At 34.5% G+C, this 25,290-nt stretch overlaps 1 protein-coding gene across 1 annotated transcript in view; it reads left to right on the top strand.

Moving 5' to 3' along the window:
• RIMS2 (regulating synaptic membrane exocytosis 2) overlaps positions 1-25,290 on the top strand; it is a 364,820-nt gene that overhangs the window by 221,928 nt on the left and 117,602 nt on the right. Inside the window, exon 18 of the mRNA XM_045805820.2 lies at positions 12,184-12,356. Within this exon, the coding sequence (XP_045661776.1) occupies positions 12,184-12,356 (173 nt within the window). The remainder of the gene's footprint in view (positions 1-12,183; positions 12,357-25,290) is intronic.

Here is a 25,290-nt window from a genome sequence, read left to right as displayed (position 1 = left end):
ACTATATTTTTTCATCTTGGTAGTCTCTCTAGGGGCAAGCACTTTGCTTTGGCTATAATAAGCTCTCAATGGGACATTTTCTAGAATATGGACATTGATGCTGAGAGGAAGCTAGAGTGTCAGGGGTGGTAGATGTTTGGAAAAGGCTTTAGAGGAGGTGAATGTCAAGTATTTTGTACCAAGGTAAGGACAGGATATGAACCCCGGGAGAAGGTATAGGTAGGTTATTGCATGAGAGTCAGAAGCAGATTTTCTAATGGGTATGTAATTATTGATTTATGTCTAGAGTTAATTAGAGTAGAAAGAATACTGAGAAAAAAATTAGAAGATTTGGGCTCTAATTTTTATTCTACCACTTATGTGATAAGACTTTGGATAAACTACCCAGTAGTTCTTCACAACCCAGCTTTTTTCAGTGTAAAAATTGAGGAAACCTGGTAATCTATGAAGTGTTGCACAAATACATGGTACTTTGGAGGCTGCATTGAGAAAAACAACAACACTATGTGTTAACATTTGGGTTTTAGGCAACCTCATCATTAATTAAGCAAATCGTTTAATCTCATGGCCTAATATTTAAAATTAGGTTTGAAGTAGATTTTCTATATTTCATTTTCTTCATCTAAGTGATTCAACAATCTCTCATCAGGGTCAGGATCTATATTAGATATAGTCTCACAAAGGATTGAGTCTATGTATTTTAAAATTAATTTATGGCATATTAATTATGATTTAGAGAATAAATTTATATGTATAATATTTTAGCCTATTTCTTCCCATGAAATAATTGACAGCTAGGTTTGAATTGACACTTAATTCAAAACCTTTAGTCAATTAGGCAGTCAGTCAAGTAAGGCAGTGTGGAGCTGTCTACACCTATAATTTCAATCTAATTTGGCTAATTATAATTTGAACATGTCTACAGTTTTATTATGTAACAGCTTGTTCATGAGCACAGAAATTAGTTGTAATTTTTCCTCTATTGGAAGAATTGCAGATATTGTTTATTAGCAAAATAAATTCACTAATGTTTTCCTAAACATGGAATTTTGATTATTTCTATTTCATTAGTTTTGAAGATTGCAAAATAATACTGTAGTCTGGAAATAATATATCTAACCTATAAGAGAAGGAACTTTTGGCTGGTGATAACTTGGAGAGGTAGAACTATTGTTGTAAAGGGTACAGAACTTGGCTTGGCACCTGGGAGCTCCCAGTAATGGTAATTATTTTTATTATCTATTATGCATGTGATACAGGGGTAATAAAAGAAAAACCTTACAGTTGAACTTTATTCTCATGGATGAACCAAAAAACACTAGTTCAATATAACTTCCTAACTAACAAAGCAAATGGCTGTGATTTTATGATTGGCCCTTTTCAGGTCATTTTCATGACCAGGCATACTCACAGCAAAGCTAATAGTCTTCAAAGTAGGGACATGTCAAAACATGTTACTTCTTAAGCCCATTACCATCTTCTGCCTCCCGCCTCCCCTCAAAAAAAAGATGACCTGAATTTTAAATGGAATGTAAAGGAGTTATTTCAATGGGGACATAAAACATCTTTATCTTTTTATTCAAGTTAGTTTACAAGATACTGTTTTTTTTTAAATTATTTTCAAGTTTTATTTATTTAAGATCTATCCAGTTATAGTTATAGGTTTTTGTATTCTGATTATGTATGTCGTTTTAGGTAGAGTTTTAAAATTCAGAAAAGGAAGAAAATCTTCATTCTGAAGTATATACCTAAAAATGTGAATATTTTAAAAAGAAATGACTTAGGTTCTACATATGCTTGCCTAGTATCTTATTAAACATGAAATTATAGTTAACACATTTTTTAATGAAAAGAAATGGAAAGACTTCAATACTAGCGAATCATATAAGCTTAGTCAATTCACTTCTCTGTTTCTTAATTTTCTCATCTGTAAAATTAAGAAGATAGATTACATCCTCTCTGAGGTCACTTTCAGCTTTAAAATACTGTGATTTCTTTTTAATGACTCAGTGATGAGTGAATAACTAAAAGTATGTTTCAGCACCAAATAACTTTGCTGGGCTTTTTTCTTAAACAAAGGGTGGTTCTAGATGAGTCCTCTTTTGTGTATTCTGAACATAATCTCAGGGGACATTTAGTAGCTTTCTCTGTTCTGCAGCTCAGAACTGCTGAAGCTGGTCAGCTGTCATTCTGGTTTCTGGTTCTGCAACATTAAAAGGAAAAAAAATTTACAGAGAAACAATAAACTGAATAGCGATAAAGTGAAGGACTGAGCAAATGGAGGAAGGAAGGGAGAAAGGGAGGGAGTAAAAAAAAAAAGAGTTTGAAAGCAAGGGAAGGAAGGAGGAATGGAAGAAGGGAGGCAGGCAGGCAAAATCCTTCCAATCTCAGAGTTCATAATTGAATTAGGGAAAAACAGATACATCAGTGTTCCTCTTACAAAATAGGCTATGTTAACTGATACAATAAAACTTAACCATGCAAAGAAAGCATAAGAAGAGAAATACTAGTTTGGCTTGGAGAAAGCTGGGAATACATCATAGAATAATACATGAGGTGAAGGACATGTCAGGCAGAGGAAGAGCTTAAGCAAAGTTACGGAAGCAAATGAACAAAAGCTGTATGTTTAAGGAACGGCTAGTAGTTCTTTAGAATGGAAATCCCCAATAACAGGTTACATAATAGGATATAAGAATGGAAAAGTTGGCTGGGATCAGATTGCAGAGGGCTTTGAATCACCCAGTTAAAAATCCAGAATGTTCTTCATTATCACCATGAGCTTTGAAGATATTTGAAGCAGTCACCAATATGAACAAATATTAATTCTAGGGGCAAACTTAAGATGCATTTGAAAGGGAGATTCAAGAGAAGTCCTATTCAGAGGCTACTGCTATAGTCAAGCAGGACGTAAATGTTATTCCTTGTCACGTTTGACTGTTGCCTCCATCCCAAATGGTCTTAACGCAAATCCAACTGATGGTGCTCTGTCTTCTCACACGAGGACTGAGAGTAGTGGGCCTCTTCCAGATTTTCAACAGAACGTAATTACATCTGCCCTATTCCTGAATTTGATGGGTCATGGCAATTCTCAGACCCTTTCAAGTTTTTCAACACTTTGTGGTTTTCTGGCTGTTATTTAGCCCTGATTCTCTTAAATACAAGTAGCTTGAGTTACTCTCTTGCTTTCTAAGGTACCGATATTTGAAAAGGAGCCCTCTCCATATCCCCAGTCCTTTAAATTTTGTTGTGTTTCTGCCTGCTTCACACTCCTAGGACCTTTGTCCTGATGCTGTGTTCTCATGTTGTATTTCTGTTGCAGCTTTTGGAATGCTAGCTTGCCACTCAATATCTGTAATGTCCCCACCCCATATCCTAATACAAGTTATAAATATTCTCTCAAAAATACAAAAATCATGTAATAAACCATGGAATAGTTAAAGATACTCACAAAGGACTAAGTATAAGGGACTCTTAGGGCCAAGGAGAGCTTCTTTGTGATACTTTTCAATTCTAGCTGGATCTTACAGGTGTCTTACCTGAGGGTTTGGAAAAGCATTTGGTCACAATAATGGTACCTGTGCTTTAACACTAACTCTTCTGTCTTTTGGAGAAGTCTGGGCTTGTTGGTTTGCACTGGCAGCAGGCATTCTTGTTCTCCCCTCTGTCAGCTTGGCGATCAATGAAATGTTACATATATCACAATGAGATATTGTCATTAATACATTTAACGGTCTGGGAAGAACAGACTTGGAGAACATGTCTTCATTGAGGCAGAAATTTCAGACAACATTTGTTTGAGATATTACTGAATAATAAAGGCATAAAAATAAATGTAAGGCTCATTAAGGCTGTTGAAAAAGAAAAAAAATTTACATTATGTGAATACATGTGAATCAAGAGACAGCTAAGTGTTAACACATATTATCTCTAAACTTAGAAAATAATAGCTGTCTTAGGTGTCGGGAAAAGAAAACAATATATAAAATATTTGAAAGTTGTTTGTAAACTATAAACAGTATGCACATTTTAATAATTATTAGGGTTACCGTCATGAATTGTTATGTTCCCTGGTTTAACTTTCCTTGATTCCAAGTGGAAGCATAGTTACAAAAAGTAACCCAAGTTAATAGTTTCAAGAATAAAAAACACGAATTTCCAAGTCAGAGTTGGTGTTATCCTACTCTGAGTAAATCAACCTGGTGTCAAAGGACAATGCCTTATTTTTTTTAATGAGATATGGAATTAGGAACTTATTTCTAAAGTTTTCATAGCTCTTTTCAAGTTTTTCTAGCCAAGAGAAAATGAGATGATAGCTGAATGATAATGAAAACTGAGTATCACAGTCTGGAGCTTCTTTAATTTCATTTCAGACTATGCCTAATTATTATCATGATGTAAATATTTACTATGTGCCAAGACCTGTGATCTCATTTAAAGCTCACATCAGGCTCAGAGAAGTGAAGAGACTTGCCCAAGATCACACAGCTACCAGTAAGTGGGAGAGTGGTTACACATCCATGTATTTCAGCTCGGTAGCCCAGGGTCATTATGATACACTGCCCCTTATCATCAAAATTAGATGACCACATTATAGATCGTATTGATATTGTCAGTTAAAGAATGTGCCTTCATACCATGAAGTCAGAAAGTATTTTTTCTGACCCAGAACAGGATAAGTGATATATCATTCAGGTGTGTATTCACATGTTCATGATTTAAAAAAAAAAAAAAAAAAAAAAACCTGGCAAAATTATCTGAATAAGGAATTTTTTTTCCCAAACAAGAAATTCAAACAGCAGCCCAGGGCTGATCCTGCTGTTTAAGGACCTAAGTTTCCTATTCTTAGAACTTCTCTTCCTGCTCTCTATTCTTAGAGTAGGACATTCATGCTCGTTGTCACAGAATGACGACTGCACCCCCTAGGCCCATGTTTAAACTCCATTTAGAAAGAAAAGCAAAGAGGGAAAGCAAATGGCCATCCCAGCTGAGTCAGCCCACTGTAATCGCTCTCACCAACCCCCACCTCCTAGGTCCTGCTTAGATCACAGAGACCAGACTCAAGTCAAGTGATCACCCTGGCTATAAGGAAAATGGAAAATGAAGTTATTTTGTTTTTTTCCTGTTGTTGTTGTTGTTGTTGTTGTTGTTGTTGTTAGACTACTAAAATAAATCCAGATTCTTTGAGTAAAGAACAAAAAGGAACAAGAACATTGGTAGGCTTTCAGCCGCAGCTGTGACCATTGAATAGGAGTAGTAGACTTGAATTACCAACATGAAAGACCAAGGACCTATTTGTATGCCCCTAAGAGCTAATCATCCAGATATTTGTTACCATAAAATGAGTGATATTTCTTGATTAATTAGAGTGGAGAATATTGAAGAAGGAGAGGTCAAAGGTAACTCACAATTTTTCTATGCTTTAGTTCGATATTGAGCCTATTAAACAATGCAGGGAATATAGGAGATACAAGAATAGCTAGTTTGGGGTGAAAGAGAAAAAATTTGGTTTTGGCCACATTGAATGTGATATCCCTGAAAAACAACATGTGGTCGATGCCGTGTTAGCACCTGGAAATACAAGTCTGAAGTTTGGGGGATAGTGAGAGCAGACGATAAGGATTTATTAGTCATTACATGGCAGTGAAAAATGCACAGATAATGGATCAGATCATCCTGGGGGGATATGCATAATGAAGAGAAAAATGGACTATTGATCAGAATTTGGGGAATATATAATTTAAAATCAGGTCAGGGAAAGTGATGCTGGCAAAGGAGATTAAGAAGGAACAGTGAGAGAGCCGGGGGAGGAACATGAGTGACATTATCTGAGAGGCCATTCGTGGAAACATTTCGGGAGAGAGGACTTGAACAGTATTAGATGTAACAGCAACATCAAGAAAGAACTGAAGACACTATTGGCTGGTAAATTAGGATATTTTTGGTGTTTTCTGTTTGTTTTTGAGAACAGTTTCAGTAAACGGTAGACTAGAATGGGTGAAGAGTTACAGATTCTGAGGAGAAAAGTGATAAGTGCATTCGTTTAGAGCAAAAGCATGAGTTCTGTAGCTACCTGAGATTGACAGATCTGGAATTTCATCGCAGAACTGGCATTTCCATTTCTAAAAATTGTGAGACATTGATGGAAATAAATAACAGATGATGAGAGCAGGTGATTGCTAATAGACATGGAGTGACCACGGAGCCAAGCCTTTGTGAGCGTCATAATTGACTGCTAGCAATAATTCCTCCCCTACAAATTCTCCAGGAAAAATTACTAATCTTACAAGTTTCCCTCAGACCAAAAGACAGTTGGCTCTTTTGTAAGTCTTGGCTGATAGGGTAATGGCTACGCTTTCTACTGTTACAGTTTTTTTTTTTTCCTGAAGCTGTTCTTGCTATTCCATTTTTCACAAGATTTCCCTGGATGAGTAACTTACAGATATGTCATCTTTTTGTCCCTTACTCATTGTCTCCTGATGAATCTCAATGAATCCTACAAACAATGCACGTATTTCTAAACCCCACGCTTGTTGGTATACACCAAGTCTGCATTTGGTGACCACTTGATAACTTGAAATCAGCCATGGTGGGAGTATTTATTCCTCAGAAATTAGCAAATTGTAAATCAGAACTTTTTCCCCTTGGATACTTGGTTATTAAAAACATATATCCGCACACCGCTGCCTATACCCACCACGGGGAATAAGAGGATTACATGACTAAACTCTTTTCAGCTATCTTCACAGTATTTTATACTCTGATTTAATGCTTCATACTGGAGGTAATACTCCAGTATACAGTCCAGATAAAACAATCATTCCCTTCATTTCAATTCATTAAACATTTATTGAGCTCCTACTACCTGCCAGGCAAGGATCTAGATAATGGGAATACAGACTAAAATAAACAGACAGTCATTATTCTCAGGGAGTTTATAATCTAGGCAGAATAGATGATAGATAGATGATAATAGATGATAGATAGATAGATAGATAGATAGATAGATAGATAGATAGATAGATAGATTTGTGTGTGAGAGAGATACATGAGTAAATTGTAAGAAAGGCATCAATAAAGTCGTATAGGAACACTCCAGGCAGTGACTAACTCTCCTTGAAGGAATTAAGGAAGAGTTTTCTAGCAGGGATTTCATTTGTAGGATATTGTTTATAAGGCTTAATCTTAAATTAGCCCTCAGTATTCTGTAGCTTTTCCTCAGTCTCTTCTCCCTCTCAGGGTAGAGACCTTATCACACAATACCCTCTTTAGGAGTCCTATCTAAACAAAATGATCTCTAACAGATTTTTGTACAGTGCAACATTCATACCAAGCACTGATAAGGGCCTTGGCTGGGGCTGAGGGGAGTCATCTGGAAGTAGCTCCTCAAAGGGAGAGTCTCTACAGTTGTGGTACTATCAAAAGACAACAGGACTCTGAATTATGATCTGAAATACTGTAAAAATAGCAAAAATGAGAGTGTCCCCTTGCTCAAATGATCATTTCATTGATCATGGTGCCAAGACTCCCCCTCCTCTGTTCTTGTCTCCTCCAGACCCCCAAACTGGTGTCGAGAGCCCTGTCCAGAATTTCAACTTCTCCTTTGCCTTCCAAAGATTATGTTTGCCCTATTTTTTTCCCAATCTCATGATCTGTTCATTGTGTTTTCCCTCTGAATGTATTCAAGTATTTGAATGTCAGGTATTTCCTGATGACATAAAACTTATTTTTCTTCAAACTTGGACTTTTTTCCTGCCTGGTATTTTGCAATAACCAAGTCTTGCACTAGATTTCCAGACAACAAATTGCAGTTTTCTGGTGAAATTTAATAAATCAAAGATAAGCAATGCTCAAGGGAACTCATCATCCCACTCCTATGTTTTGTCTGAGAAGTTCATGTACAGAACTCAAACAACCTGAGTTGCTGAAATGCCGGTAGAGAAATCAAGCTGGGAAATTGCCTAATTCTAAGAGGTTCAAATGAGTATACTGGAGAAATGAAAATCTTATTTTAGAAAATTGGATTTTACTTTTTTCTCAGGAATATTATTCTAAAATTTTAATAATAACTTTCCTTTTAATAGAGCTTTGATGATACGCTGTTACTTTCCGCTATTGTCAGATGAATAGAGAGAACATTAACTTTTCTAGGCCACTTAAGAACTCTTTAGAATCTGGAACATCCTGAAGAAGAATAATTTCCTGTAAATTTTTCTAGTTCATGATCTACTTAATAGTAATGTACAAAACATCAAAATGCTGTCGGGAAAAGCTTCCTTACTCTCTTCCAAGATTTTAATGATCTCCGATCAGGGCACAATTTTCAGCTGAGATCATATAATCCTATGCAATAAATCTTCTTTGTTTTTGCTCCATTAAAGAGAATGGTGAGCATATCATCCATTGTTGATCTGTCAGCTGTAAACTAATACATGGTAATTGTTGAAAACACTTTTTATTGTATGGTGCCAAGATAACACCAACCATTTTCTAAATAAATGAGCTTATTTGCATTCAAAAGTACCTTGGTACAATAATAATTTAGCTGCTGCTATCTCACTGTTAAACTATAAGCTTTTGTTTGCCATCATTTAGGAAAAGAAAAAATACGTTTAAGAAATTTTTAAAAAATGAATCATTTTAAAGTAAAGTCTAGTACTAGGTCATTTATAATTTTGATTTCTGGGATTTTTTGGAGTCGTATATATGAAGATGTTATATTCTAAATATATTCAAAATCTGTTCTTCTGAAGTTCTATTTATAAAACAGATTTTTTTCTAATATTTCTCACTTCCTATGTTTCTCATTCTGTGTATCATATGTGAATTTGTAATGGAAACCTGAGCTATACCCTTAAGTTGCTTAGAAGTAGACAGAGAAATGCGCTTAATGAAGGCCTTGAGAAGGTAGTAGAATCCTCATCAAACTAGGGCTAATCAAACTTAGCTAATTTGTATTCTTTCTTTATATAAACTTTTCCACTTAGTGTCTTTTAATTTAATGACTTTCTGCTTTAGGCACTGGAAATGAGCAGTTGCTGTGTGCTGGGCGCACTACTGGATATTTTGAATATATCATCCCTCTTATTCCTTACAAGAATCCTTAAGATGAGATTTATCCTTATCTTACTGGTAGGAAAACTAAGCCTCAGAGTTTAAATTAAATCAAATTAAGTCTTTGATTCTTAGGTGCTAAGAGAGTTAGAAAAATAAGGAAGATATTGTCCTGGCCTTTAGGAGCTTATAGTCTAGTAGAGGGTTTGAAAATTAAACATGAACACACACACACACACACACACACACACACACACACACACCTTTAACAAGAGATAGCATGTGTTGAATTCTATAAAACTATGTATGTGGAATCTTACCTTTCCCTAAGTTTTGCATATCCAAAATTTTAGCTCAGCAAATTCGATTATCTAAGAGGTCTTAGCCAAAAACATGTACAATGTACACTATGTGCATTTTTTTAAAAAAATTCTTAAACCGTAGGCTAGTCTATATGTACCTATGAATCATAGCAACAGGATTAAAAGTCATGACAACTCAAAAAGACAAAGGCTCGAGTATGCAGTCAGAATCCGAACTAGCGAAATATAAAAGTCAAGTAAGATTTAGGATTCAGAAGTGAAGGCAGAGCATTCAGACAAGAACCGAGCAGGGAAACCGGGATACAGAGGTACCAGTTGTCTTTGGATATTGAGAAAAAGGACCCAAGACAGATATTAAAAGTGAGGCATGCTCTGTGTCAGCCAAGAAGTGTTACGTATTTCCTACTGGGGGAAAGCTACTTCTCATCCTGGACTGGGAATCAGTAGTTCTCAGTAAAATAATGGGATTTGGATGACCCTGCTCACACTGGGAAGGTGAGCCCGGAGGACAGAGCAGGAGTCAGTGGAAAAGTTTGGTTTAATATTTTAATTTTACTTTATAAACATATTTTCTGAAATGAATCTCTTGGAGATATGTAAAAATGGCTATGTTTTTATTGTAGCGTAGAGCAGTGTTAAAATAATGTATTTATTTGGGGGTATTTCTACCTAGTGTTTTCTTCGGGAAAGATGTACCTGGAATCATAGTATTCAACTACTGTTGAATCATCATCATCATCATCGTCGTCATCGTCATTTGTCATTTATTAAACACTTGTTATATGTCGATGTTGCGCTAAGTGCTTTGTTACATACATTACCTTATTTAATCCTTGCAGCAGACCTAGGAGATGGGTCCAGTTGTCCATGTTTCAACAGATAAAAGAACTGGGACTTACAGAAGCAATTGGCCTGAGATTACCAACGTAATAATTTTATGTAGCCAGGATTCAGACCAACAATTCAGTCTCACTCCAGAGCATGTGCTCTGGTTACATTATTATTTCTTACTACCTCTTACAGTTAAAACTTAGGGTTTTTCATTTGCTTTTAGTACATTTTTTTTTTTTAATATCCTGGCTAACTTAAATAATGTTGGATCCACCCATTGAAATGCTATTCTACACAATGGCTGAAGACCTTGTCACTTAAATTGTTTTTAAAATATTTAAAGTGACTTCAGTTTGAAAAAGAAAATCATGGACTAAATGTTCTCCAAATAAATTCAGTGTAAATAAATAATCTACCTTTAAAATCAACATGAGTGTTCTATTTACATAGATATTTATGGGAAAAAAGGCAGCAATTTTGCAGAACTGAAGTGTATTCTTTTTGATACGTGAGATTTATCCAACAAAGTAGAAAGTTAAAAGAGACTAAAAAAGGCCAATACCTCACCTAATTTGAATATATATTTGTAGATTAAGGAGCTGATTATCAGATTTTATGGAACCTTAAAAATAATCCCTTTATTTTACATTTGAAGAAAAGGATAAGTCATTAATTCCAAAATATATAACTAGACACTGAGAGATCCTGGGGGGGGGGAACCCAGATCATTTTAATCTGATTTAATGTTTATATTACACCCTATTACCATTCAATTTATCTTAGCCAGAATGTTTATATCTATCTAATATTTGCAGTGAATTGTTATTCTTACGGGATGGTTTATTAGGTAAAGATTCTTCAAGTCACCGTAAATTGTTTATATAAGATAATCATCTTTCTAGGGCTTTGTGAAATTTGCTAGTATCTATGATTAGAAAAATCTCCATTGCAAAATCGACCAAATAAGGTTGTTTCAACATTATGTTTGAAGTACATATAAATAAATAGTTACTAGCAGATATTCTCTTAACCCGCTAGTAGCCATCAGTTAGTAATGATACAATCATAATTATTTATTTATATTACTAGATAGCAGAGTGTATTATTTCTAATTTTCAAAACAACCCTGCAAGGAAGATCTTATTATCCCTATTATTTTATAAACAGGCTTATAAAGGTCAAATAATTTGCTCAAGTTTACCCAGCTAGTGAGAGTTTTCCTAACTCCACGTTTTCCAGACTCCAAAGTCTCTTCCTTTTTACATCCCAAGTGTCATGAGTGTAAAGCATTTATGATGGTTTGCAACTTACCAAAATATTTGACCACCCAGAACACCGTGCAGGCTGGCTGTGCCAGATAACTATTTGATTATTTCAATTCCAGGAAGTTCGAACTATTGTAAATAATAATGACTTTTTCTGGTATTTCTAGGATTCATCAAAATTCCAGCAACCATGCAAAATTAAACTCTCTTTTTTTGGCTCTTCTTTTAAAAAGTTAGTGTTTTAATAATTAGATTTTATATTATCTCTAGGTTTTCAGTGAAGCATAATGGATTACAAGAGAACGTTGATGGCTACTAAAATTGGTCATTACAAGTTACAATGGCAAACTTATCGTACCTTTTTTTTAATTCTATACAGAAATAAGACAATTCTACTTCCTTATATTATGTTTATTTCCCAGATTTTACCTAAATGTTCTTCCCTGGGGCCATTGCTATTGTGAAACTGTTTTAATGGCCTTCATTGGGGTGTGGTGAAAATGCTCTAATTGCCTTTGCTAAAAAACAAGGGTTTCATATAAATTGCATTTTTCTTTTAGGATAATTGCCATTCACTTTTGTTTTATATGCCACTGAGTGGGGTTTTGCAGTATCCTCTGTGGACAATTAAAGTGCTGAAATAGGAGAAGCTAATGATTGCTTTGTGTGGTAATACTGACAACCTCTGCGTGTTTGTCAATCTGTGTTAACAGTATCGATCAGGATGGGATCCTCATAGAGGGGCAGATAATATTTCCACTAAATCTTCGGACAGTGATGTAAGTGATATATCTGCGGTTTCAAGGACTAGTAGTGCTTCTCGTTTCAGCAGCACGAGCTACATGTCTGTCCAATCAGAACGGCCAAGAGGAAACAAGAAAATCAGGTGAGTAAGGGGACTTTAGCAGAAAATTCTTCTAAACATATTTTAGGAAGTCTTTGATTTTTCTTTGGATAAACATAAAATCCTGGATTTCGAAATGGTTAATACGTGTCTGAACATATCACTTTTTATTATATTTTTATTATATTTTGGTCTATATTCAAACTGCTTGCACAGGAAAGTTTTATAGAATGTAATTTTCTTACTAGACTACTTGAAATCATATCACGAGTTATTTTTTCATGTTTGACATTTTAAAAAGTAACTCTGTTATTATTATATCTTTCCTGGAATTAAAGTGACGGCTAAATGAAGACTTGAATGTGTTAATGTTCCAAGGAATATGAAAAATAATATTTTGAAGGGTTTTTTCCCCTAGCCTAATACACTTCAGTGATTCAGAATACATAAGAATATTACTTTTTTAGTATGATGCTCTCCCATTCTCCTGAAACTTTTAGAAATACATGGAAAAAGTCCTGGGCCTCTCAAAAAAATGTATAAATGTAATATATGTTAGTATAATTTTCACTTATCACCTGACCTATAGATTTTATGGACACCTAAGCTATTTTTTTTTTTTTACTCCCATTACATCAGAAAACATCTGTAATGGAGAGTACAACTTTTTTCCATGTAACTTTGTGACAGGAAAATATGATCTAAAAATAATGATGACTAAGTGTTGCTTACATAGTGTTTCTTCTGGTGTGCACTGGAGAAAAAATATTCAACATTTAAAAGATAGAATTTTTGTTTGTTTTAGTTTTCATTACCTTTCTGTTTAATTTCATGTGCATTTTTTTCCTTGACTTTTTCTTTCTTGTTTGTGTTTATTTGCATGCCTTCGATTTGTGTTGCTTTCAAAAGGCCAAAGGGAATAGAAGAGGGAGGGCAAGAAGGGCATAAGCATGAAGAGATAGTTCATGAGAAGGAAGAGGTAAAGGAAGAAAAACTTAATGAGAATGAGAAAGGGACAGAGATCACAAAAACATGTGATAAGGAGAAAAACAGAGAATCAGGAGACGAGGAAAAAGCACAAGATATACCTGAGCAAGGGAAAGAAAAAGAACAGTGGAATAAAGAGGATTTGCAAAGACGATTTTCACAAGATGATGACAGGTAAAATTTGCTTATTTGTGTAGACATTTCCCATTAGTAACTTTGTCCTTCTTCCTAATCCTAAAAACTATTTTGCTATTTACATTTGGTTTATTTTCTTGTGTTTTATCTACTTAGCTTCTAATACAACTAGTTCATATATTGGCAAATTAGTATCAAACAGGCTTATGAAACAGTCTGTAATTTGTATCCACTAGCTCTGAGGGTCTGGTTTATTTGAGTTTCTTTATGACTCGCGGAATCCAATGTAAATTTCCCTTAGTTCCTTTTTTGTTAGTTGCTGTATAACTTCTCCATTTGTAGAGTCAAAATTTTTAGAATGAGCTTCTGAAGGGCCTGAAAAAGTTTAGCCTACTTCATAAAAAATATTATACACTGGAAATTAACTCTAAAAATGAGTGGCAAAATAGCTAGCAAAAAGTAAGCTTTATTCAGTCTCTGGCTCCCTTGCCTCTTAGTTTTCTGGTGGGTTTTAGCCCAGTTTTGAGTACTGAGGAAGATTGCAAATCAGGGGCAGTACTCCTTGATACTCGGAAAAGGATAGATGCCACGGGGTTTGTTAGAAGGCAAGCAGGTCAGGTTAGCTCCCTCGAAAAATTCAATCAGCTAGAGAAACTGCCAGAGAAGGAACTTTGAACAGGAAAGAAAGGGAAGAAATATAAGCAGCAAGTATAAAAATAGCCATGTTTTCATTTTCATAACACAGGCACCAAGTAAGTATGGAGCTATCTTTCTCTATAGTGCTGTACTGAAGGCCACCTCAGCACAACACATGCAGTAGACTTCATCTTTCTGCCTGGGAGATGAGGTTTCTCTAATTACATTTCTCAGAGACTGAGAATTGCACATTGTGTCCATTTTGGAGGAATTTGGGTTTCTACTCTATCCAGAATTTGATTTTATGTTAGTACATAGTTGGCTTGATAAGCATACGCTATTATAAGCCAAACTTTGCATTATTATATATAAACCCAATCTCATTTTGTACTTACTGATAATTAATGAGAAAGATAATTGGGGCAGATGTTTACCTCCTCAGCATACAGTTCCGTGGTTTAGTCTATGACACTTCACCTTTTGTCTCAGGTTGGTATACTTGACTATAGCTGTGATCTGTGAAAGTTTCTGCATAACAGATATTAAACCTAAAAGGAATCCTAAATTTGGCCGGTTATGTGATTTGAGTCTAAACTAGTAATTGCAAATCTACCTTCATTACTTATCTAACTTTCAATAATTACAGTGGTTTAACAATAGAGACCATTTTTCTGATTTGTTGAGCATAGAATAGTTTCATCATTAGTTCACAGAGAAAAGCTTTCAGTGTTTCCTGGGAAGAGTTTCCTTTCTTTCAAAAGCAAAGCAAAATCCGGGTCTCTACTATCTTTCTTTCTGTATACTGCATAGAGAACACCTGAGCCCATTGGTGTTTGCCTGGAGCCGAAAGTCTAACATACCTGGCTTGGTGGGCAAAGGTTTGGAGAATATTTTCATTTTAAGTTCTCAGTTTTTAATGTATTACTTTCTTCATCATTTCCTTGAGGGAAAGAGTACTTTATTTTGCAGAGGAAAGGGAAAGATGGTAAATTCCTAGCAATCTGAATCATCAAGGCACTGTAGTAAGCTTAAGTAACTATATAATCCTTGTGAAACTATAACGGAGGCCAGGCGGATGTCTCTAGGGAACATAGATTCTATTAAGATGGTAAGAAGTATCAACTGCAATTATTACTTGTAGGAAACTTTTGGTGTCACTAATTATTGCAACATAAGATCTTGAAATTGCTTTCATTTCTTAGAATAAAATGAACAGTCTTTACTAGAGGAAATATGTCTGAGTACTCCAGGTAATATTTTGTCTTGGTCATTGATGAACACAATCATAGATTGTTTAAACACTAAAAACAGCTTATGTGCTTATACAAAATTATTGGAAATAAACTTATTCTATAATACACCATTGACATTTTATGCCTTTTGCTAGTAACCCAAGTTTTATAAAGGAAAAAAAAATCTGACTTCAGAGTTTAAGTATTTATAGCAATGCTAGAACTTAAAATTAACACAGTGACTACGATGTACCAAATCCATTATAGTTGCTGTTTTCACTACAGTAATTGAATCTCATTGCGTGACACAGAATTATGTTGTTTGTTATCTAGTAGTCACGGAAGAGTAAGTCTTCTGAATATGCAGGTGAAACACGAATAGGAAAAGTAAATTCAAAAATGGTTCATTAAATTTTTGAATATAGTATTTTTTCAAAGTTGATTAATAAATAGTATAGTCTTATTTAGATATTTACATTTGCATACATGTATATAAGTCTGGTTAATGCCCCTATATCATTAGTGTTTTTTTGTAAACTCTAGAAAATCCAAAATTATATTAACCATTTAAAGTATTTTTTCCCAGTCTGCGTACACGTGTGCATGTTCTAAATTTAAATCTATTTACATCCGCCGATTACATACCATATATGTGTGATAAGCTGGCTCAGAAAAAAAAGTGTTCAGAGTTCAGAGGGAAAGAGAAAGCACTTATTCAGTCAATACTTATTTAGAAAATTTCTCATGCACTGTACTAAAAACTAGGGATAGAAATGAAATTAAGCATTTCTAAATATCTAAGCTGAGAGTGAAGCAGTTTCTTAGCCTTGTGTGAGTGGACATTTAAGGAGAGCTTCATATCCAAAAAATGTTATCAATATACCTAAACAAATTCACAAGTATATTTGAGGAAGGAATTTGGCACAGAAAGGAGGGGATCTTAAGTAAATCTGCAATGAAAGAAAAACAAACACTGAAAAATATAGTATTGTCAAAACCAACAATATTGGTAGCTTTATGATCGAACTAGACTCATCTGTTCCTCCAGGTTTTGTTCTAGGGCTATAAGACGAAAGAAAAAATTCACGAGATTTGTTCTCTATAAATTTTGAGTTCTCAGGCATGTCTGTAAATGCTAGAGAATTATAATTTCTTTTTAAAGAGAATGTTCTTGAGGTAGGGAAGTTTTTTAAAGGAAAAAGGTCAGCATCTGTTCAAATATTCATGAAAAACTGTTTTTAAGAGACTTGAGCCATCTAAATTGTGTAGGTTAAAGTTCTTATAATCTTTAGAATGGCAAGTAGAATAATTTTTAATGAAATAGTTATTGCTACTAACATGTAGATCAGAGTTATAGATTGGAGTTGAACATTTTCATGACTATGTAATACAACTTGGTACATACAGCATATTTATGCCCATGTTACAGACTGTTAAAGGAGAAACAGTATGTCTCATAAAAGTAATTGTGGATGAGGCATCTAAAATACCTGGATTCTCATCCTGACTCTGTCACATCTACCTGCACACGTTGTCTGGGCTTTCTTGCTTGGAAGGGATGGAGGGAAGGGATGATTCACACTCCTTCCCATCGTACACAGCCAAAAGGAAAGTAAGCATCTTCTATTACACTGATGATTTGTCTTTATTATCATGAGCTCAAGACATCATTGGTTCTGCAACTAATCACTAGCAGAACGAACAGCTCAGCAAAAGTTTCCATCATTTGATAGATGTTTCTATCTATCTGTTCTAAAATTTAGGTGACCAGTATTTAATACTCCATAGATCAAGCTGAGTCTTTCAGTTTTCTGGAAGTATGTTTCAGTGCGAACTCATCCCATAGGGCATACTGATTGACTATGCTGTTCCACTATTGTGTTACTAGTGGTCTGTGCTTTCTTCTGCTTTTTTCTTTCTCATTAAGGCTATCTTCTAGTTAGTACAACTGAAATCTTACAAGCTTGAGTAATTTCTCCTCTGTTTTATGATTGTGCATGAAAAGGGAATTTTTAAAAAATACATAAATATCACTCTTGGAATTTTGATTCTGTAAGTTTGGGGTGGAACCCAGTAATTTGCATTTTTAAAACAAATACCCCAGGTGGTAATGATGCTATCTATCCTTTCATTGGAGTTGCTTATATTTCCTAATGAATTTTATGATCAGCTTGTCATTTTTGGGAGGGGAAAAGCAGCTGGGATTTTGAGAGGGATTTGTTTAATTAGATCAATTTGGGGACTGTTACCGTCTTAAAAATATTGTCTTCCAATCTGTGAGTATGAGATGTTCCATTTATTTATTTTCTTAACTTTCTTTCAATGATGTTTTATAGTTTTCAGTGTCCACATCTTACACTTCTTTTGTTAAATTTATTCTAAGCATTTTTGGGTGCTATTATAAATAGAATTGTTTTATTAACTTACTTTTAGTGCTGTTCATTGCTAGTATATAGAAGTACAATTCATTTTTATATATTTATGTTGTATCCTACAGCCTTGCTGTATTTCATTTATTAGTTCTAAAAAGGTTTCTTTCTTAATTCCCTAGGATATTCTATATAAGAGATCATGTGATCTGTGAATAAAGGTAGTTTTACTTCTTCCTTCCAATCTAATGTCTTTTATTTCCTTATCTTGTCTAACTGGCCTGGCTAAACCCATCACTACAATCTTAAACAGAAGTGACTCATAGAAAGTTCTTAAAAGAAACAGCCATGTAGGATTTCTCTGTATTAGCTGTCACAGCATTTTTGAGGATGTTTTCTCCGATGCCACTCATCCATTTTAGAAGAGTCTATGCAAAACTTTCTTTTAAAATTCTGTGAGTATTTCTCCTAAACAATTGATGTATCTGCTTCACAGAAAACAAAACATTGTAGCCCATTGTATGTTCTCTTTACCTAGTCTATCAGGAAGTCAAGTTCATAGTCAAAACCTATTAATTCCATTCAATTTCTTGAACCACGTGATATTAAAATTATTTTACATATAATAATTGACATTTTCACTTTTGCCTCTTTTTTGAGGCTTTGCTTTTCTACTTCTATTTTACTATAGTTTAGCGTTCTGTAACTCTCTTAAAACTTCCTCAAATTATGTATGCTTCTAAGTCTTAACAGTTTTCATATTTTATTGTGCAGTGTTTTAGAATTTGACCCCATTACCCTTCTCTTCTTGAAATGCTTTTTTCTCTGAGCTTTTGTGATTGTACACTCCTTTAATTCTCCATCCATCTCTCTGGTCACCTGTTTTTTCTGTGAGCTTTCTGTATGCCCCTTTTATGTTGGTATTTTTCAGGATCCCATCGTAGGCCCCCCCCTTTTTTTACTGTATACATTCTATCTTGTTGATGCATTTTAATTCCATGGCTTCAAGTAACATCAGTATATTAATGACTTCCCAATCTGTATTTCCACTCCAGATCTCTTTCTTAATCATCCGCCAGATCTATTCAATCCTGTTCTGTCCATCTTCTTGTCTGTCCTAGAGACATACCAAGCTCAACATGTAAATTAAGGGGTGCTTGGGTGGCTCAGTCAGTTAAGTGTCTGCCTTTGGCTTAGGTCATGACCTCAGGGTCCTGGGATCCAGTCCTGCATCAGGCTCCCTCTCAGTGGGGAGTCTGCTTCTCCCTCTCCCCCTGCCCCTCCCATTTATGTTTTATTTCTCTCTCTCTCTCAAATGAATAAAATCTTAAAAAAACGAACAAACATGTAAAATTAAATTCATCATACTCCTCACCAAACAAGCAACCAAAATGAATGACCTACTTCTCTTGTACTGTCTTTCTCAGTGCATGGCACCCATACTCTTAAACTTGCCCAAGTGTAGCAACCCAGGCAGTACTCTTTACTGAACACAATTCCCTGCCTCCAGTCACCAAGTCTTATGGATTCTAATGTTTAATCATTTCTGAAATATGTCCATTTCTCCCTAACCCTATTTCTACTTCCATAAATTAATCTGTTATCTCTTAAAGAGATTAGTTTAGTAGGAAACTCTTATCTTTTAAAAGTAATAACCCATAACTCTGAGCTCATTATAATAATACCATTTATGAATTATATACTTTTAAAGATGAGTTTTTATGGTACATGAATTAGATCTTTTAAAATGCTCAAGAAATACTAAAAAATTTTTTAAATGCTCAAAAAAGTAACTGCAAAAAAAATGAATCTGTAATCTGTGTTGCTTCTTCAGTAAACATTATGATCATAGTGGTGATAAATGCAGATGATATTTTGTTTAGGGCTTAGTTTGTCAAGCATGTTTTCTTCTATTCCATTTCTCCTTAAGAGTTACCTTTCCCTAAAATGTTTATCTCTCTTTTTAAAAAACTCTTGCATACATTTGTAACATCGCCAGGGTGCTTAAGATGAGTACAATACAGACCTCATTCTTAAGAAAAGGTGATGACTTTCTTTTCCCCTTTTTTATAGTCCCAAATTTCTCCTTTGCACAAAAATATAATTGTTGGCCTGAAACTATGAACTCTATTTATATATTGAAGATTCTCAGTTAATAAGTAAATAAGCTATTCTCTTAAAAAATTAAGAAAAATTCCTGGGTTAATTGATTCTCCATCATATTATTTTCCATGTGTGCTTATGACTTCACGGTCTCCATATTGGATCACTGACAGTGGAAGCTTTGACACTTGATTATGTATACGGTCTAAAGAGAAGGAGCTCTGAAGATAAAGTGCTGGGAAGGCTCTGCTACTAGAGTGAGAACCTAAAGATGGAGGAGGGCTTTGGGTCAGAAACATAGGTGGATGGATTGGCTTAAAGCAGAAAAAAGGCAAATATGAAAATAGGTAAGTTAGACTGGGAGTTGGGAAGTTGGTTGTCAGTACCTGATGGCCTTACTTTTCTCAAACACATAAGAGGCAGAATGTAAGAGTTTGTAAGTTGAATTAGAGGTTTGATTTGAAGATTTGGAATAATCGCTGAAGAAAATCAGAAAAGTAGCTGACCAAGGACAAATTAAAGGGTTGATAAATAACTCAATAGATTCAACTGAGGGACAATTACAGGAGACACCAGCATGGGAGAGTAGTGTGATCTTTTCCAGCAGCACTGAGGCAATCCAAGTATAGGTACAGAAGTCAGATTGTAGCATTTGTGGAGGATGGGAATTTCAATGCGAGGGGCTGTTAGAAAAATAACAGTGGAAAGAAATTAAGGGTGCTCAGGTAAATATCAATGCTACACAAGAAGGAAGAAAAGTCCAGCCAGGAACTGATAGACTAGGAGAATGTAGAGAAAATCCAAAAATTGGAAAACTGTATCACATCGTACAAAAGCAGATTTAGGGAGCTGGAACGGTGAGAGGTTTTAATACCACAGTATGACATTGAAACTGAAGATTGTGTGGTGGAGCTATTTCACTAGTTAGCAAATTTTAAGACGTAGCCTTTGGAGCAAGTAGAATAGAGTGGATGAAAAGAGTAAATGTGAAGGTAGATGGAGTTAAGAAGCAGTTGGTTAGGTCTTCTTAATCAATATGTAAGTCTCACCGGATTACAGTAAAATTGAGAGTTGAAAGAAGACTAAGCCAGCTCCTAAAGACTTCAGTGAATGAGTCAATGGCCATGAAGTCACCAGATGATAAGAGGAAAGGAGAAAAAAAGGAGAAGTACATGTTGGCATATCCAGAAGTCATATGCTGCAAAAAAACCAAAACAGAAAACTTTTAAGTAAAAGTAGAAGAGAAATATTTTTTTTAAAAAGTAGCCAGTAGTTAGAAGTATTACAACCTATGAAGAAGGATAAGTATTTGTCACTAGAAAGGTCTTCAGGGGAAGCAATGTCTTCAAGGAAGCACCAGGTTTAAGTTAAGACAAGACATAGATTGTTTTGTTGACCATAATGGAAAGGGTATGGAATAAGTAATTAGAGTATAGCTTTGTAATAGAGCCACGTGGCTTTTCCTCTGCTGTTGGTGTCATCACATTTTCAGGGTATTCTTTTCAGCTAAGTCATAGTATTTATACTTCAATACCACATCTCTATTTTTTGATATGAAATTAGAGATCAGTGTTAATTAAAATTTACTCCCACATCCTGCATAAATTTTAAGAGACTTATAAAATTTAATGGACTTCATAATATAATCATTATTAGTAATTCTGTTAATTTGTATTTCTCTGGTGACTGGTTATCCTCTCCTGTTACCTCCAGAAAATCCTATTCAGAGGTGTCTACACATTCATTTTTACTGATGAATCAATTTCACTATAGTTAGAATAGCAATTGAGGGTTATATACATTTAAAATGTCTATTAGCCTTCATTTGTATACTGAACTTTTGTTTTCTGGTATTACCACCAATGGTTAAGCTGTAAGTAAATAATGTTTCTGTAGATTTGTTTTCTATAAGAGATAAAATTAATTTTCTTGCTCTTTTTTTACATTTATTTCTAACATTTTCCCCACTAGTTGCATGTTAGAGAGTAAATTTAGTATGAAAGTAGAGAAATAATTAAATTGGAATGACTTTCACCATACAAAATAATAGAAGAAAAAAACTACGGCAGTAGTTTCCATCATATTTAGTATTTTTTTAAGAAGCCAATAAGGACAATTAATCTACAGCTATTATTCTAAACTAAAGGCAATATTCAGAGCTAGTGACTCCTAACAGAACTACAGGTATCCCTCAGGATGAACAAATTTAACGTATAGAAGTTTGATTTTTATAGAAATACTAAGAGTAAGATCAAGTTCAAAGTGAAAGAATTTTCAAGCATGAATATTATTAGGCTATATGGCAGTATATCAGTATAATGTGGTACTGTATAGTATGACTTCATTTTCAACTTTTTTTTTTTCATTTTCAATTTCTGATTCTCCATGTAGAAAAATGGGATCTGATCTTAAAGAAGCAAAAGTCATGGGGAAAAAGTCCACAAACACCTGGCCTGAGACTTGAGAACCTAATGACACAATTCCAATCTTTATATTTTATCCTTATTTTGACTTCAGTCTTTCACACTTACTGATCTTTCTCCTTACAGGCTCTTGCTTTTATACTTTTGTATGTATGTTCACATTGATTCTTGTGCCTGAATTGTTTCTCCCTTTCTGTTTATGACTAAAGTACCTACCCATCCTTCAATACTCAACTCAAATATAAATTCATCTAAGAAATGCTGTCTCTTTTTTCTTCCTTCACAATTTATCTGATACCCTTTACAATAACAGTTTCTCTTGTGGTGCTCATATTATAGTTAATTATGCATCCATTTAATCAACCATGGTTGACCATTAGTTAGCCTTTTGAAGATAAGTTATCTATCATTTTTATCTTTTTATTGTTTTATCTCCCAGTATGTACTATAGCTCACAGAAAGTAGGTACTCAGTTAGAGTTTGTGTATGAATATATGAATAAGTAAGATTGTAATAAAGCAGTGAAGATATAGAGGTGTAAAGAGCTTCCAACATAGTGGTTCTGGCTTCCAGCATAGTGCAATACTCAACATGCTCATCTCACTCTTCTTCAATGAAAGTTTAAATAGTCCAAGAGGTCGTTTGTATTGCATTTAGGAAAGATTTCATTGGTTGATGGGTTGGTTTACTGATTTGATATATGACAAATTGTTATCTCTCTCATCTTGATAGTTTTGGATAGGATTCGAGAATTCATTTTACGCTGTTCTTTTAGGGTGCATTAGTTTGGTATTCATTTATCTATAAATAGTATCTTAGGGAATCCTTTTGTTATTTTTATTTATTTATTTATTTATTTATTTATTTATTATTTTATTTATTATTATTATTATTACTATTTTATGTTTTTCTCCCACCCTTGTCAGACTTCTTACAGGATTTTTACATATAAAAACAGTGATTGTCATTAGGATGGGGAAAATAAGGAAACTTGAAAATTAGTCTTCTGAGACTTTCTATGAAGATATTTTGAATAAATTTTACATAGGACTAAATATTGAAGTTGTCTGAAGACAACTGCATATTTTCAGAACAATCTGTGAATTAACCAACTTTACTATTTTTGTTTATCATGAATTATGAATTATTGCTTCGCATCGTATACCTGTCATCTGTAGAGACTTAGCCTTTCAGTCTAACACATGGAGGATTCAGCTGGCTTGCTTTGCAAAGTTGTGAATGAGAACTTGATGCCATGTTACACTGACTCATAGTAAGCATAAGATCACTTATCATCATCCAAAATTTATTTTAGTATCAAAATAAATAACACATAAGTCTTCCAAAAATATACATGAGAGATAACGTAGCATAATGGTTAAAACTTAGCTCTGGATTCTGACAGAACTAGATTGAATCCTTGTTCTTTCAGTTCCTAACAATGTAACTGTGGGCAAATAAAAACCACTCTTTTCATCTATATATCAGAGATAACAATAACTTTTTCACAGGGTTGTCATGAAAATTCAATGAGATTATATCCTTTTAACACCATTCCTGGCATTCCTGGCACAGGATAAGCATTTGATAAATAGTAGAGATGGGTAAAGAAAGAAAAAGGGGGCACCTGGGTGGCTCAGTCAGTTAACCATCTGCCTTCCCTTAGGTCATGATCCTGGCCTCCTGGGATAGAGCCCCATGTTGAGCTCCCTGCTCAATGGGGAGTCTGCTTCTCCCTCTCCCTTTACTTCTCCACTCCCCGCCCCCGCCCCGCTGATGCTTTTGCTCTCTCTCAAATAATAAATAAAATTAAAAAAAAAAAAGAAAAAGAAAGGAGAGGAAAAATAAATTATAAAATTCTCACTTTTTGTGGTCTTTTTAACTGCATATTTCATAGAAACTTTCCAGTAACACTTTGACAGATAATTCAGAATAAGATAAGTCCATCTTACATTTTGTACAAGAGGAAATAATTTCCAAAATACCAAAGAGATTTCATGATAAGATAATTTCACAAAGTAATATGGGAGAGATTCTGAAAAATGTTTATAAGGTTTGTTTCATAATTTGATATGGTTGACCTTTAATGGTCTTGGAGTTGAAGTGCTTTTATTCCTTAAAATTCCTTCATTTATGCAGCAGATATTTTTGAGCATCTTCCATATGCCAGAACCTCTAGTAAAATGGGGGAAATACTGGTTGACAAGACCTGGTCCCTGGGGCGCCTGGGTGGCTCAGTCATTAAGCGCCTCCCTTCGGCTCAGGGCGTGATCCCAGGGTCCTGGGATCGAGCTCCGCATCGGGCTCCTCTGCTGGGAGCCTGCTTCTTCCTCTCCCACTCCCCCTGCTTGTGTTCTGTCTCTCGCTGGCTGTCTCTCTCTCTCTGTCAAATGGATAAATAAAATCTAGAGGGGAGACAGAGTAATTAGAAGTAAATAAATGATTACAATAAGTAATTACAGTAAGTAAAAGTATAAAAAGTAATTCTAACATGTGATTTGATAATACTTCCCCTTAGTACTCATTTTAACAACTCACTTAATTATCTCATATAAAGCTGTCTACTAACTTTGAAATACAGATGTATGGGAAATGGAAGTTATAAAAGGATATCTAAATTGTCTAAATTGCCCAACATTAAATCATTTAAACTGAAGCAGAGACAGGTGACTCTTTCAGCATTATACAAGCTAGGAAAACATCCTCAGAAGAAAATCCATTATTTCTTATAAGCCTCTAACCATTTATGAAGTCTGAATTAATAGCTTAAGAACATATTTGGAACCTTTGTTAAACAGTTGTTCTTAGCTCTGATGCAAACCAAACGTGAGGCTTTTAAAATCTAAAAAATACAATAATGAAAACTTTACATACTATTTTGTACTTGGGACTCCTGGGTTCTCCTATTTTGTTTTCTTTTTGTTTTTTTAATCTTCCTGCCATGTAAATCTGAAAGGGTCTCTCAACAAGGTAAGATTATGAAGTATGAATACTTAGACATATATAATCAAATCTTTTAAATTGGTACTTTCCAAGTGTATTTCCAGAAAATTAACCCCACGAACCAATGCTTAAAAACAAATGGTTTTAA

The sequence above is a fragment of the Ursus americanus genome, chromosome 9 (assembly GCF_024610735.1).
Source record: "Ursus americanus isolate L20-20 chromosome 9, mUrsAme1.1.p, whole genome shotgun sequence".
NCBI classification, from domain to species: domain Eukaryota; kingdom Metazoa; phylum Chordata; class Mammalia; order Carnivora; family Ursidae; genus Ursus; species Ursus americanus.
The sequence above is the reverse complement of the archived record's forward strand: the minus strand, read 5'-3'. Positions and strand labels throughout refer to the sequence as shown.